The sequence below is a fragment of the Culex pipiens genome, chromosome 2 (genome assembly GCF_016801865.2).
Source record: "Culex pipiens pallens isolate TS chromosome 2, TS_CPP_V2, whole genome shotgun sequence".
Classification (NCBI taxonomy): Eukaryota; Metazoa; Arthropoda; class Insecta; order Diptera; family Culicidae; genus Culex; species Culex pipiens.
Genome location: NC_068938.1, coordinates 69,921,847 through 69,938,740, shown reverse-complemented (window position 1 = coordinate 69,938,740; position 16,894 = coordinate 69,921,847). Strand labels below are relative to the sequence as shown.

The 16,894-nt window shown below is 37.1% G+C and overlaps 1 protein-coding gene across 6 annotated transcripts in view; it reads left to right on the top strand.

Annotated features, from left to right (window-relative positions):
- The window catches only part of LOC120416081 (protein spire), a 343,750-nt gene that overhangs the window by 252,405 nt on the left and 74,451 nt on the right, over positions 1 to 16,894 (top strand). For 5 of the 6 annotated variants that reach the window (XM_039577758.2, XM_039577761.2, XM_039577762.2 and 2 more), the window contains one exon: positions 8,093 to 8,155. The exons of the other annotated variant lie outside the window; for it this stretch is intronic. In XM_039577758.2, the coding sequence (XP_039433692.1) occupies positions 8,093 to 8,155 (63 nt within the window). The remainder of the gene's footprint in view (positions 1 to 8,092; positions 8,156 to 16,894) is intronic. 6 annotated transcript variants of the gene reach the window in all.

Below are 16,894 nucleotides of genomic sequence, written 5' to 3'. Positions count from 1 at the left end.
AGAATTTTTATTTTGACGGGATGACGAGATAGCCCTTTGGTGTCTTCAGAAAAGTTGTAGAGAACACTATTCTGAGCAACTTTGCTGAAGAGCACAAAGCTCTATCTACAAACGGGAAGTTTCTAGAGCCATTTTTGTAATTTAGGTTGAAGTGTTTATGAAAAAATGAGTTTTTTGAATTTATCAACTCAGGCTTGTGTCGTAGCGAGTTGGTGTCTTCTAGACATTTGTAGAGCTTATCAAAACACACATTTATTTTTCAAGAGAGCAAAAATCGGACATTTAAAACGAAAGTTATAGCCAAAATACGACGAAAAAGACGCCATTTTGAAATGTGAATAACTCGAAAAGGTGGTGGAGTTTGACCTCGCTCTTAGAAGCATCTGAAAGAACACATTTTAGAGTACATTTGCTGAAAATATCTTGGGGGTCTTTTTTGTTTAACTTATGGGTCATTCCATCTGAAGCGGAACAGCATTTGAAAATTACCCTCTCCGATCCTGCTCAAATTTGGCAGGGCTGTTGATACTATCAAAACATGCAAGAATCCCGAATTTCATCCAAATCGGACCACCCCCTCCATTTTTGTACCCTCCCAAAAGATCGACTTTTTGCCGATTTTTGAGCAAAACCCCTATCTTCAAACGGCGATAACTCAGGAACCACAAATCTTAGAGGGTCGATTTTGAAGGAAATTGGACTCCGAATCCATTTCCGTGATCGAAATGTTGATTAATTTATTTTTTCTACCTGTATTGCGCAATTGAAAACTTTAAACGGCCGTATCTCAAAACACCCCAACTTATTTTTTTGATTTGACCTCACCATCGTGTTCCCCGGCCAATTTTACATAAGAATCACTTATCTACAGAAATGAATATGTTTCGTTCCAGAGATATCGAATTTTAAAGTTTTGGGTTTTCGAGATTATCTACACCAGCTTCATTCGCCGCATCTGCTAGAAGCACACACGCGGGCTGATCAATAACTGCTACCTGGTCATTTATTGAAATAACATTTCATCATAAATAATCTTTATCAAATTGCGCAAAAAATAACTGTATAACACTGTAGGAAACTGGAGTTTAATCGCGAATGTCTATTTGCTCAAAAAAATTAATTGAGTGAATTTCTGTGCTAACCCACAATACAGAGCAATAACGACACACAGTAAAGGGCAGAATTGGATTCCAACGAAGCGAGCAGGAAAATGCAATTAATCTTGTTAGTAACACTGAACAATAAGTGCACGATAGATTATTGAGTAAAAAAATATGAATTAAAATGAATAAAATTTGTTGATACGTTGTACTCTAGTGAAGGACGATCACAAGGAGTAGGAAAAGGATTTTTGGAAATTATAAAACTGAAAAATGTAAGAAAATCACAAAGTTTGATCTGCTGCAAAGCGGCTAATTCCCCTAATTTAGTTGCGATGATTTCGACACCGTCCGAACAACAGTTTTTTTTTCTTCTTTCATTCTTGGATTCTTGAAACACAATACGGCTGCTTTCCTCACGTATAAGGATTTTGTTTAATTAAATGTACCTTGACCAAAATCATCTTTTAATCAAATGAAGCTGGCTTACAATATAAAAATTGATTTAATATGATCAATCTTTTAAACCATAAATCAGATTTGCCAAATTATGGTTAAGTGTCAATAATAAACTTTAATAATAATAATAATAATAATAATAAAGCAGGTTTTGGAGTTTTTGCTGAATGGCACTTTTTTGCTACCGCTTATGATAACGGCCCTAGTCATGGCCTCGGAGGTACTCTAAAACGGTTAGCAACATGTAAAAAACGGTGCATTCAAAATAATCCAATAAATATTCCTTTCACAAAAATAGATTGATCAAGGTAGGGGAACAGCATCTAATTCCAGCGTTCCTCTAATGTTGCCATATCAGCGCTTTGGCATTCAATTACAGCTGATTAAAAGCGTTTTCAACTGAAATCGAGAGAAAAATACCTCAAAAAGAAGTGAACAAGCAAGTTTCTATCAAAAGTTTTGCAAAATTTGTTGTTTGAATAGTGAAAATGAGCAAATTGGACGAAACTAGGCGCGAGGACTTAATCTGCCAAACATACGAGAATTTCCCCTATTAGCCATTTGAATAAATATTTGCGTAAAATTATAAAAATATAAATTAAATTAATCATCTCCCAGAACACCAGGTAGCAGTTATTGATCAGCCCGCCTGTGATGCGGCGAATGAAGCTGATGTAGGTAATCTCGAAAACACAAAACTTTAAAATTCGATATCTCTGGAACGAAACATATTCATTTCTGTAGATAAGTGATTCTTATGTAAAATTGGCCGGGAAACACGATGGCGAGGTCAAATCAAAAAAATAAGTTGGGGTGTTTTGAGATACGGCCGTTTAAAGTTTTCAATTGCGCAATACAGGTAGAAAAAATAAATTAATCAACATTTTGATCACGGAAATGGATTCTACGTCCAATTTCCTTCAAAATTGAGTCTAATACCGACCTTCTAAGATTTGTGGTTCCTGAGCTATCGCCGTTTGAAACTAGGAGGTTTGGTCAAAAATCGCCAAAAAGTCGATTTTTTGGGGAGGTACAAAAATGGAGGGGGTGGTCCGATTTGGATGAAATTCGGGATTCTTGCATGTTTTGATAGTATCAAGAGCTCTGCCAAATTTGAGCAGGATCGGAGAGGGTAATTTTCAAATTTGCATTTTTTCGTGCACAGTTGAGATGGAATGACCCTTATTTAATCTCAATTTGAAAATGAGCATTTTTTAATCGTTTTTTGCCCATAACTTTTGATAGAATTGACCAAAATTCATTTTTCAAGAATAAAAATGTTCATTTTGACAAGCTCTACAATTGTCTAGAAGGGCTCAAAAATGTACAAAATGATCTAGTGGTTGTAAAAGAAGAAACAAGTTTTGGCTGAAATATTTCAGGAATAAATTTAATTATTTTGTTGATTCCTGAAATATTTCAGTAAAAACTTGTTTCTTCTTTTACGACCACTAGATCATTTTGTACATTTTTGAGCCCTTCTAGACAATTGTAGAGCTTGTCAAAATGAACATTTTTATTCTTGAAAAATGAATTTTGGTCAATTCTATCAAAAGTTATGGGCAAAAAACGATTAAAAAATGCTCATTTTCAAATTGAGATTAAAAAAGTTAAACAAAAAAAACCCCGAGATATTTTCAGCAAATGTACTCTAAAATGTGTTCTTTCAGATGCTTCGAAGAGCGAGGACAAACTCCACCACCTTTTCGAGTTATTCACATTTCAAAATGGCGTCTTTTTCGTCGTATTTTGGCTATAACTTTCGTTTTAAAGGTCCGATTTTTGCTCTCTTGAAAGATAAATGTGTGTTTTGATAAGCTCTACAAATGTCTAGAAGACACCAACTCGCTACGACACAAGCCTGAGTTGATAAATTCAAAAAACTCATTTTTTCATAAACACTTCAACCTAAATTACAAAAATGGCTCTAGAAACTTCCCGTTTGAAGATAGAGCTTTGTGCTCTTCAGCAAAGTTGCTCAGAATGGTGTTCTCTACAACTTTTCTGAAGACATCAAAGCGCTATCTCGTCATCCCGTCAAAATAAAAATTCTGAACCACCCTAAAATTTGGACCACCCTAATGTCCACCATACCAAAAGATGCCCCTATTGACCCTGATCATTTGTCCCGAAGACACCAAAGCTCTAAATCTTAACGTGTGGCCGGTATCAATTTTGTCACGCTAGATTTCGGTTTCGGACCACTGTGCACTGGGGAGTAACTCTTGATCGTCCATGATTTTGATTTCAGTAGGTAAAATAAATAAGATAATCTCCAGATTTTCTGAAAAATTTTTAACGCGTTTTAAAAATGTAAATCTTTTAAACTAATCCAATAATTGTCATAAGGAAGTTTTTGTCTTCTTCCTCCTAAATTGAAGCATTTTTGGATCCAATCCTGAAACATTTTGATTTATTTCTATATCAGCAAAAAACAATCTGGAACAAGCCATACTATCACATAATTTCGCTGGCGGTCAACGGGAACTAGGTTGGATTTGATTGTAAAAGTAGTCTAACTTCAGGGGTTGAACCAAAAAGCATATCGATACTTAATTTTTCCATAAAAAGCTCATGTTCGGGGTTTAAACTAGATTTAGAGTCAATTTTTGAATTTATGAAAATTTTATGTTAAAAAATTTAAGGTTGTGTGGGCTAAAGTCACTTTTTGCTTATTTTGATCTAATATTTGCAGTTTACAAATCAATGTTTACAAACAACTTTAGATTCATAAAATCTTTAAAATCTTCTAGCTAGCGTTTAGCTTAGCCTAGAATTTTTTTTTATCTATTTCTTATTTTATTAAATTTTGTTCGCCCAAAAAAATGCGGGGCAAAAGTGCGCGCTAAAATTTGTATGTATTTTTGCATGGAACAAACTCATCGGATAGCTCTTATTTCTGATGACATAGATTCTAAATCACTGGAAAAATATTGCTGCCAAAATTGAACCAGCAAATATATTTTTTGCAAAAATTTGAAATTTTTCCTACATTGATATTAATCAGTGATGGTTCACTTCGAAATTTGATTGATTTACATGTATGTAAGCCCTTAAGGGCGCCATTTTGTGCATCTTTCATTCTTGCACGCACGTCTAATGTTTATATTTTTAGTTATTAATTAGAACTCTGGCTTCCAAATTCAACCAAATTTCTGGACTAGAAACGAACAGCCAAATCGAAACAACCGGGGCTAGATAATCATCACGAATACATGACAAAATCCAGGCTGCAACCCGCTAAGATCACTATCATTGTGCGAATGCGAATTCAATATCAAATCTAATCTAATCTAATCGAACACAAGCGCAGCCAGTCCGAAGAAAGCATCCTGGAAGAACTTGTGGTTAGATTACGCCCCAAGTTCTTTCTTGTCAATATTACTGGTTGCATTACATCCAAGTAACCCCAAACATGTATTGCAAAAATTAAAGCGGCCAGGCCTACTGCGTTGCATTAACCGAAGAGACAGATTCTGAGAACGGATTACATTTCACAGAATCAACAGGGGAGGAAGGATGCGTGGACATACCGTACCAAACGCTCCAAATGAGTTGTGGTTGGGTGTGTAAGTGTAAATTTGGCAAGTAATTATTATTTTTTAGGAGCGGGTAGAGGAGGTAGAATTTGGATTAAGGACATGGAAGATGGGGTGGGGTAGGAAGGATATTTCATTTGATAAATAGAATATAATATAAATTATCTAGCAAAAAAAAAGTATGGAAAGATCTCACCAAGGTACTTCAAAACATTCGACAAACCGAATATACATCGAATACGATGCTGTTGCTTCACTAGAACATCATCGAATCCAGGCATCCGCAGGTTGTGAACAGCTTCTGGCCTTGCCGGAACGGCTGGAACCAAACGGAAATCCTTTCCGTTACACCACACGAAAACAAATCACGCAGTGCTTCACTTTTGTCTTCAGCAAGTAGATTCACTTACAGCATAAACAAATCCAAAAAACTCAGAAACTTTCTTGGAATTTGCCAATGAAAAATAACTCTAAACCGAAGAAAAACGTCAAATTTTCGGCACCGAACAAATTTCACGTCCAAATTCGCGCATGGCTACTTTGATCCCCGAATGCGATTTCAATATCAAACGTCAAAAAGCGACACACGACAAGTTGCATAGTCTCGTCGATATGGATTGCAAGGTTATATATCTGAGAAATATCGTTCCTTCGTTTAAGGGACCCTTACTCGCCACCCAGGGAAGAAGTATCCAACCGGGAACCGGCAAACTGGTTACCCGGTGGGAGCGCAGACCCACGATGACGGCAATAGGCCTATCCGACAATCTATAATAAGACACTGCTGCACTATACGATTGCTCTGTTCCGATCCAGCTTTCCGCTGAAAAACGCGCACCGAGCAAATTAATCATATCGAAATCGTTGACAGTTTGTTATTAATTTAATAAATTGTACCGGGCCGCAGCGCCGGGATTGGCCGGCAAGCTGGATGATAAAGTAAACGTTGTTTGACAGCAAGTTGTAGCAGCGCGCACTTGTGACCAGGGGCGAATGCCCGGGAGTAATAAATTTGCATAAAAACAGTTGCTGAAATGTGGCGGACATAATTATTACTGTTTTGAAAGCGCCATTTCATGTTTTGTTACTGGTTTATTTTACTATTACTAAAATACAAACAGCTTAAGATAGCCAAGAACAAACTCAACGGGCTTACAAGTCTAACTGCCGCACTTGATACCGAGCATGCTTGTTCAAAGTCTTCGACGTACAGATGATCCATAGCTTGCTCAAAGTCTTCCTGCATACAGGGATTCGCACAATTCGGAATAATCAATGCTCTCGGTACAGCCACACTTGAATTGTCGTAATACATCATCCTGACCTCAAAATCCGTCGAACTCAGCTGATGCAGTTCGAACGCCACAGCCGATCCATACTCGGGATTCACCGAAACTTGATCGAGCATTTCCATACTGTTCAGCAGACTCACCAGGGTCAGGTCGTGACCCGAGTAGAGGAAAATCGACCTGTCCGGATCGAGCGTTCCGTCGCGTTTGGCACGCATGGTTCGGAGGAACTCGGATATGATGACACCTCCTCGCAGCCGTTTGAGTTCCGCCGTGGGAGTGTACATCAGCCGCATGTATCCCGAGTAGAATGATAGCGCCCTTTCCGAGTAAAGTGGTGCGGTCCACTCCGGGAGTTCCAAACCGGTGTAGGATTCGATAATTATCGCGTCGTAGAATAAGGCCAACTTTCGCAACGAATCAACGGCCATTCCAGCATGCTTTGAGATATACTCGAGCTGATCGGTGCCATTTTTCACCCATTCTCTGAACTCTTCCGATGGATTTTTGCGAAACATCAATTCTAGTTCCTCATACTTCGGACACGGCTTCGATTGGTAGATTAGCTGGAACAAAATAGTAATTAGCTAGTCTTTGTGGTACAACAACCTGTAACTCACATTATCGTCCGCCTCGGATAGAACGTTCACCGCTACCGGTTGCCAAGCGATTGAAATGTTGATGGTTTCATCCGGAGGAACCATAAAGCTTGCTACCAGAGCCTGTGCACTCATAATGCATCGTTCGTACAGGCTACTGGCGACGTACATGCGCTCGGCAGAGTATAGTCCATTTGATGGAATAAGCTCCGTATCGACTCCGTAGGTGTTGTCCAAGTTCAAACATTTGTTCCGTACCTTGCTGCAACAAGAAGAACCTATAAGTCCTATACAAAACTCCGATTCTCTTCGAAGAGCTTACCACCGTCATGGCTTGGTATCCACCGATCCAGGGATAGTCACGATGTGGATCCGTAGGATACAATGTGGCCGGACTGCGAGCTCCGTGCCGGAACAAAACTGTTACCATACGGAGCGTCGACTGGGAGTAGCTTCGTGTTGCTAGAGCTATCAAAAGTACAAACGTAATCTTCGCGAACATTTTGCCGAGTGAGTTGGATCCCAGTTCAAGGTATTTGATATATACATGAAGAAAATGGATAGGATGGTGTTGGCGATACAAACGTAATCTTTGACGGATTACTTAAGATTGGGAACCATCTTTGGAAGGTATTTTTGAAGATAATGAACAGCTTGGTGATAAGATGTCAATAAAGGGGTAGGTCTTGGTCGCGCTAATAGTAAATGTTTATGGTATCATTCAATGCAGTTTGTTCATGCTTATCAAATCCACACAGATTAGTTGATTTATGATTGGACTAAATATCTCGCGTTGAAGAAAGGTAACGATTGTTATCAACATTCATAACAGAGCTCGGTTATTTAGGCAGGAGAGATTTTCTTCTATTGCCAACAATGAGTTCATCGGATTCATAAAGAAATGTATCACACTTGCTGACTAACATTCTATAATAATACTGGACCACTCCAATGCATTCGAAAACTTGTTCATTGTCCGTTACCTTGTTCTTAAACCGAATCATCTGGATACGACCTCCTACAATCCCCCTCTTATCACATCTGTGTCAGCACGACCTTCACAACTCATTCGCTTTCTTGTTTAACCCCAATATCTTCCCACATAGGCGTCGCATCCATGATTTCCATCATGTTCCCAATGCCACAACCATTTCATTGCATCAACATCTGTAAGTAGCAACAAGCAGCTCATGTGTGTGTGTGTTTTGTGTTGTCCCCCGCATGTTGCTCGTTGTGCGATGTTGTCCCATAGCTCACCGTGCCGCCGCTGTGTCAACAGGTCCAAGAATCTGTTCCACAAACCCGCCGGAACACCCGCCGCGTGACGACCGCCGGTCGTGAGAGCATATTTTTGCACTCGACCTACTTCCCCGGCATCTGGGTCTGGGATGTTTTCTATCCGTCACTAAAGCTACTACTTCTACTGCGGTGTGTGTCTTAGTGACCTTCTTGCGTAATTTATTACACGCCCCGTAACCGAGTTCTGCTGCGGATTTTCTCCGGAAAAGATCTCACGGCGTAGCCGTAGTTCAAACAAAAAAGCAGAACAGTGCCGCGACGAGGCCTGTATGTAATTTCCACGCGGTTTTCTTCCATTGGACGAGGTCCAGAAAGCCTGGGGGTCGTAAAAATAGAAGATAAATTTTCACGCCCTACCTTCGCGATGATGTAGCACATATTGGATAATGCTCCCACAAGTGCTTGCTGCAAAAACGACGCAGAACAATCAGCTACTGCGGTATTATACACAAAAAAGTGGCATCTCTTGGTTGTACACAACAATGTGGTAGCGGTTCCGGAAAGTTATGTTGGCACGTTGATGATACTCTATGATACTCTGCAGTGAGTGGAACTAGCGCGCTAAACTTCCCCCCAACATCCCCATCTTTGACCATCTCCATTGGAGACGGGAGTTTGTTCGTACATAGATATTGAGGATGTTTAGCAAGGCGATAATTAAAACATTTGAGAATCTTAAGAAAATACCAACCCTCTTTTAAGTATCTTTTTATTTTCTAAATTGCTCGCTTTCGGAATTTCTTTTAAATGTTTTGATAGAACTTTACTTAGCATTACTAGCAGTCGATACAAATCTATTTCATTGAAGTTTTAAATTATTGTCAAAACAATGTGAAGAGATTGATAGTATTTTAGGTTCACAAGAAGAACTGTTTTGTTTGAAGATTTGGCAACCCCATCTTTAGTTATGACCACTTAACTAAAAGAAGCGTAACTTGAATAAGTCAGATGTCGCAAATCATTACGAAAATTACTTTTGAATTTTACATTTATGTATTTTGTTGCAATAAAACATCAAAGATAATTCTGAAAAACGAAACTATTGGCACTACGCCCCCCGGGGCATGGCCTTCCTCTAACGTGGGATTTCTGCTCCAGCGCCTCTGACGAGACAGGAGAAACCGGGACCGACGTTTTACTTCACCATCCGATAGAAGCTCAGTGGATAAGGCGGGAATCGAACCCGCGTCTCATAGCATCATCGGGATCGGCAGCCGAAGCCGCTACCCCGGCGCCACGAGACCCACTAATTCTGATAAATCACAAATTTGGAGGATCCGGCAACATAGTAGGTAATTTGATGAATATAAATGTAAAGCAAATCAGATGTTCTGTAAGGTGGAATATACAAAAAAATATTATGAAAAAACATCTTACAGGCTTATTATTAACGGTACACATCATGCAGAGCTTTTGCACCTAGATTTTTGTTACAGACATTTTGGTATCTTCAAAACTACGGGTACTATGGATGTAATTTTTTATTCATCCTAAAAGTACTGTCTACAAAATTATTTACAACAATATTTGATTTTTTAACAAACAATTTCTTGTAGGATTGGGTCCGTAAGTTTGATAACTTTAGAAGAAGAAGACAAAAACTTCCTTGGTTGCCGGGCAGTGCACCATAAAAAACATTTTCAACCAAGGTTATCAAAAAATTGAGGAAAATTATCTATTTTTACTGATTTTCAAACCTGTTTTGTTTTTAATTAGGAGGGCCTCGTGGCGCGGTGATTAGCGGCTTCGGCTGCCGAAAATAAATATCCAAAAATTGCTATAACTTAAGAACGTTATATTTTATCAAAAAAAAAATGTAAGGACTTTTAAATTGCAAATTTGATCAGTAATTTTTTGTCCAGATTTTCAATATTTTCACAAAAAAACACGATAGATGTTATTTCAGTGCCCTAAAAAATAAAAATAAAAATCGATAATTAAAAAAAATATTTTGGGAATTCAACATAAAGTCCTAAAAAGTTAAATAACACCTCAGGCCCAATGTCACCCCTGATAACAATATCTATTTTTCTGAAAAGTCCTTATCATAAACTACAACTTTACTGACTAGGGTACGTTATCCATTAGTGGACCCCTTTCCTATAGTGGACCCTCTGAAGTGTTTTTGATGAAAAAATCAATAAAATCACAATTTCAAGCGTGTTTTTGTCTACAAATCTTTTATTTGATAATTTAAAACAATGTTGGCTGACATTGACGTGTTCTTTCAGCCAAAATAAGTGTTTTTCTTTCGGCATCTGAAATCAGCCATGGCCACTAGCATTTCACAACAAAACTGCATTTATATTTAATGATTGAATTAACTATCCAATCATTTTTTGACTGATTATTTAACTTCAGTAGATCGAAATAATGTAAGTTTAAGAAACTTTACTAAAATAAAGCGAAGAACTGCTCATTTTCGAGCAAAAATTAGGGGGTTCCAATATAGGACAACGAAAATCTAAACTTTTCCAAAAGTGGACCCCTGTTAATTTAACTTACAAAAATAAAGAAAACTGTGTATTTAAGCAAAAGTTTCTCTTAAATATACAATAAATGCTTGTTGTAATCAACATAAACGCATATTTTTTCAATTATGAGTATAAACATAGCTGTTTTCATGTTAAAAGTACCAAATATGCTGAAGCCGAAAGAATTTATAATTAATCAAAACTTTAGTTAATGGTACTTAACTGAAACATCATAGTTGCAGTTTGAAATGATATTTTATAATAATAAATCAATTACAAAACATTTTTTTTAAATAAACATGCGTGGTTTTATCAGCAGCTGTAAACAAATCTATTGTTTAGTTTTGGTCAACCATTTATGCATTTAATATGAAAAAATGTGCATCAGAATTACTTTTTTTTTAATTATTTTATGTTTACAGTGGTTTTTGAAACGTTTTCTCTGATCTTTTTCGGAAATAAATGTGTTTAAGTGTCTGTTTGGTTTTTTGTCGTTTAAAGCCAAATTTGTTAACAAAACATATTTGTTCATGATGAAAAGTGAGCAAAATCCATCTTTTATTCATTATATCTATCATTAGACCTACACAATGCATCAAAACATCAAATATCGGTTAAATTAGGTATAAAAATAACAGTTTGCCTATAGTGGACCCGGGTCCATAATCGGATTATGGACCCGGGTCCACTATAGGAAAAGGGGGTCCATAACAGGCAAAAAAAACTTTTTTTTCAAATGGCTATTTTTCTGCTCAAAAACAAAAAAAACTGATGAAACAAATACTTAAAATTGTTCAAAACACTCCAGATTCCATTATTTTGTTCAAAGGATTATGAAAAAGTGCTTAAAATATTGAAAATTTGTGAAAAATGTGCTTCGGCTCTACTAGGGGGTCCACTAATGGTTAAAATACCCTACTAGAATTTACTCAATTTACACTATGGGAAGCAAATTTAACGATTTTCACTTTATCACAATTTGTATGAAAAATATTAAAATTTTCGCGCGATACCGTATTTTTGCGTCATTGCAAATAATTTTTTTTTTTGAGTATTTGAACAAAATGGGGTATTTTATGAAATTTTTTAGTATTGTTATTTAAAATTGTAATACATTAAAAATAATTCAATAAAATTTTGAGACGTTTATTTTGAAAATATGCGATCTTTGTGAAATTTTAATTATTTATTTAAAGGGCTAAAAGTGACAATCTATACCAAAAATCGCGTTGTTTGAAACCCATATTACAAATTTTACAAAATTAGTGTGTTTTATGGTTTTTTGTGTACTTTTACTTGCTATATTATCAAAAAAAAAAACGTTTTTATATTTCCAAAGTATGAGATGATTTTAAAAAAAGTAAAAAGTTGCTTTAAATGTGATGATTATCACCGATAAAATTCTCGTATTTCGATAACAATAACATTATCTTGTAAGTAGGACGATACAACTCTCGGCGTTCATCATTATTGATATCTACGATAAATACAATTACTGTGACAATGGTTTTAAACATTCTTAGCTTGCGTAATATGTAATAATAATTATATCAGTAATTGTTTAATTGTTTTGCAGAACCTCAAACGGCTTCAAGCATAAAGCCCAAGAACTCAAACCCAATTTCGAAACAGTTGGCATGTTTCCTCCTGATCATGACCATGAAGACCATTCTTGAAGTTTTTGGAAACATGACCCTCAAAAACGAGTAGCCAAACAGTTGAAGTTATTTTAGTTTTATACAAAAAGTAGCTGTTCGTTCGTCGTTTTTTTTTTTCATAAACCGTTTATCCATCGTTAATCGTTCTTTTTTCTCTACCTCAATCGAACAGCAAGAAATATCCAACAACCTCCAACAATTTTCGAACAAGCATCCAGCGCGACTACCGTCAAATGGAATTTCTATGTTTGCCTCGACTTCCTTATCGCATCGAGCATAGAGAGGGCAATTCAAGCAACTTCTTATGGCTATTGGGTCACTGGGTAGTACGCGCGTGAGTAGTCTCTTCTGAGGTCTATTCCCATCGCCAATCGCTGACGTAGTTGTATAACGCGTATGTACTTTGTAATGCTTCCTGGACATACAACATTTGATAAACTCGTGGAATCTGTGCCGATGCCATTAGTTGACGTTCCACAATTACATAATTGCAGTCGGAAGTGACAACATGCTTCAGAAGTGTAATTACAACAACTGATATCTTTGCGCTACTCCACGATCAATTCCAGGAAAACATCTCATTCTGCTGAACTTGAGGTGAAAGCTCCGAATTTTCAGGGTTGATTTTTTACGGGAGGGACGCCCAACCAAGTTCAAGTTCCCACAGGGCTTCGCGACCCCCTCGAAGACAAAGAATTGGTTCAACAACCTCGACCCTCGCAGGCAGACACTTTCGCAAAAGTTGTGTTTATACGCCAGCAGGCTAACTCCTCATAATTTATACTATGTTTTACACGTCACGCGAACCTTCTCCGGCTCCTCCAAAGTCTGAGTTGAGTCAACTCAACGCGTCGACGCAGCCGCACCCCAAGTTTCAGCATAAAGAATACGACTTAATTACCGAAAACGGCACGGGGTCGTCTTTGGCAGGCAGGCAAATTGTATCAAGGTAGAGTGAGTCGGGAAAGAGTCCACGGAACAGCGATGTTGAGTTTGAGTTTGAAGTCATAATTTGAACAAAGTTATATGTATCACCTTTTACTCATCCGGGGGGTATCAACAACAAAGTGGGAGCCTGAGGGATTTAAATATGTTTTCACCAGCTTTGCCAATCAAAACTTGACATTGTTGGTTAATGTTCAGGGATGTTCAGATTTCCTTTTTGCTGGTTTAATTTAATATAATTTATCTTTTCCCTTAAAGGAAACCCACAAGTTTCCCCAAATCAACTGATTAACTGCCAATCATCGACAAACGCCAACCTATTTCCAAATATCCGTTCCCAAAAGCAAATCTGGAACCATTGACTCATCAAGAAACCACAATTTCGATATGCTGTTCCAGGTGATGTCTTAATCTTCTCCCGGGAATCAATCGTATCGTCACTGGGAGGTGATCAATATTTTAAAATGGTTTAAATTATCGCCGCGGAAAACAACAACGGTCAGACGTTCAACAAATGAGGCTCGAAGATTCCAAGTAAATTTATTACGGGAGCTTTCAGTGAGATTTGTGCTGATTTGAAGCTGTTTGTAGCTTTGGGGATAAAAAAACGAAACTATTGGCACTACGCCCCCCGAGGCATGGCCTTCCTCTAACGTGGGATTTCTGCTCCAGCGCCTCTGACGAGACAGGAGAAACCGGGACCGACGTTTTACTTCACCATCCGATAGAAGCTCAGTGGATAAGGCGGGAATCGAACCCGCGTCTCATAGCATCATCGGGATCGGCAGCCGAAGCCGCTACCCCTGCGCCACGACACCCACTCTTTGGGGATGTCTTCCCGGAATAACTTAATCTGTTAAATTTAATTCAGTTTTTTGCCTGATTTGTGTTCTTCTTCAAGTCACAATTTGTGTGTTTGCTTATTTTTCTAATTTTAAGCAAAAACAATCAAAAATCAGCTTAAATCTGCAACAAATTAGGATAAAATACAGTCAAAGATATAACAGCAATAACAGCAATTTTAGTTAAAAACAAGTCATCGAATTTTTCTCTATTTCGTCGTGGTCGTGCTATTTTGTCGCATGTGCATTCGCAATTTTTTTGAAGCTATCATTGCCTCACATTTGGACCTTCACAGATCTCCAAAATTCGATTTCTATTCTGATATATTCAACAAAAACTAAAAAAAAACACCTTGAAATTTTGAGCCTTTTCATATGAAATAAGTAGGGTTAGTGAATTTTCACGATTTTGCGGACAGCGGGAAATTCGTGAAATTTGCAGATATCAGTGAAATCCGGTGAAATTCATCAATTTTCTCAAATCACTTCTCTAAATTAATAACATAATACATATTTCATTCATAAATCGTCGCCATCGTGCTAACTTGTCGTACGTGCATTTTGGGCCAAATTGAGTTAAGAACGCCATTTTGTGCAGCTCACAATGCCTCACCTTTTGACATTCACAGATCCCCAGAATTCGATTTCAATCCTGAGATATTCAACAAAAACCGAAAAAACTCCGTGCATTTTTGTCACTTTACATATGAAAGTAGTTTCAATCTTGTCGTGCTATCTTGTCACTCCATAAAAATTGATGTAAGTGCGACAAAAAGCCAAAGGGATTTCAGGCCAGGAAAGTCAGGATGCGTTTGTCGCACGTACAAGCTAGACTACCGTAAACATTTGTAATTATAACTCGGGACTCCAGCAACCAACTTCAACCAAACTTTGGGACAATGCAAAGAATGGTGAGCCAAACAAAACGTGTTTGTTATTGTTTACATTGCGTGCTCTCGTTTTTGAATATTCAAGGTCAAACATTAAAACGCGTTTTTCTCGGAACGTCAAAATGGCGGGTGCGACAAGATAGCACGACGACGTCGAAATGCCCAACCATGGGTGGTCTCTCATGCTCATGTTAATAATATAATACATATTTCATTCATAAAATAATTTTTTGAGTAAATTTTATTAGTTTTCAATTGGAAAGCTTGATATGAACCATTTGAAGAATTGTTAGCAAAACATACATGAACATGAAATTTATAGCACGTTTACTGAGAAGTGAAAGCTGCGAAAACTTTTAAAAAATTCTTTCCTCATTATTTTTCTTTACTCTGATGGAATTCAATTTTTCAATCTATTTTTTTGTTTTGCTCCTCCGGCTAAATCATTAACCGGAGAGAAAGAGAAAGACGACTATTTTCTTTTGCATGAATGTTAGCTTTTAATTTATTTCTACAAAAAAATCACTAAAATTAAAAAAAAATCTGAAAAATCTTTAAAAAAATCGCAATATACTTGTTCGAAATAATTAAACATATTTTGGTTGAAAAAGACAAAATTAAAAAAATTCGAGCATATTTTTTTTTCTTTGACTGATTTTTGTTTGATTTTTGACATTTTTAAATGATGTTAACACGTAATGGTTAAATATTATTTTATTTGAAATTTGAAAAAAATAATTTTAAAGAAATTAGAAGATTTAAATTTGGTTTATTCGAGATGAAATAAATATTTATATAAGTTAGTTTTTTTTCTATTCAGTTTTTCTATCTTTGAAGTCGCCTTTTAAGAACATTTCAGATTTTTGTAACAGGGTTCACGATATTTTTGATTATTTGGGTAAATAACTCCAGCGAAAGTAAAATTTTTTTTTTCGTTTTTTGTTCTGATTTTGAATAAAATTTTGAAGATTTCGTTACAGGTTAAATTATTTTGGTCAATTGATTTTAAATTTAGTTTTTGAAAAGTGAGATAAAATCCTTCAAAATATTTCCAACTGGGCAAAATGTCGCAAAAAAGTTATTTTAATTGTTAGATTGTTTTGTTGAATTTGGCTTTGGGACCATCCATAAACCACGTGGACACTTGGGGGGGGGAGGGGGGTGTTCTGAAATTTAGGTCCCCGTGAAATTTGCCATACTTGAGCGTGAAAAATCACTAAGCCTAGAAATAAGGTTCCGTTCAGGTCGTGCTATCTTGACACACCGTACAATTGTAACGAGTTGCCAAAGGTTATTTTAGCCAGTGGCCAATTGTCACTCCTGCAATCACGCCTACTTAGATCGTCCAATTTCCCGGGGTATCAAAATTCCCGAAAAACGGAAATTTAGGGCAACCTGAAAAAAAAATCTATGCATTTCAAGTTTTTTTTTTTCAAAATTAAATTCTAATTTGTGTGTATAGAAACCAATAAAAATTTAACATTTGTGTTTTATGTATTTGAAATATTTACATTTTTTAACAAACTCCCTTTCCTACTGCTCGTGAACACTCAAGTCAGATAAAACCTCCAAAATCACTACGAAAGCGCTTTCGCTGCGCCCTTAATCCAGCCTGCATAGAAACCCCTTCCCCCGAAAGAAGCTTTATTACAGCATCATTAGCGACGGTGTTTATGATAATGATGTCGTTTATGTGTTTGCCGGGACGACACACGTCGCGCGCTGGACTCTAGCCCTTCCCCTGGGACGCCACCATCGAGGGGGTGGAGGCGCGTAAAGACGAAATCCAATCATCGGAAC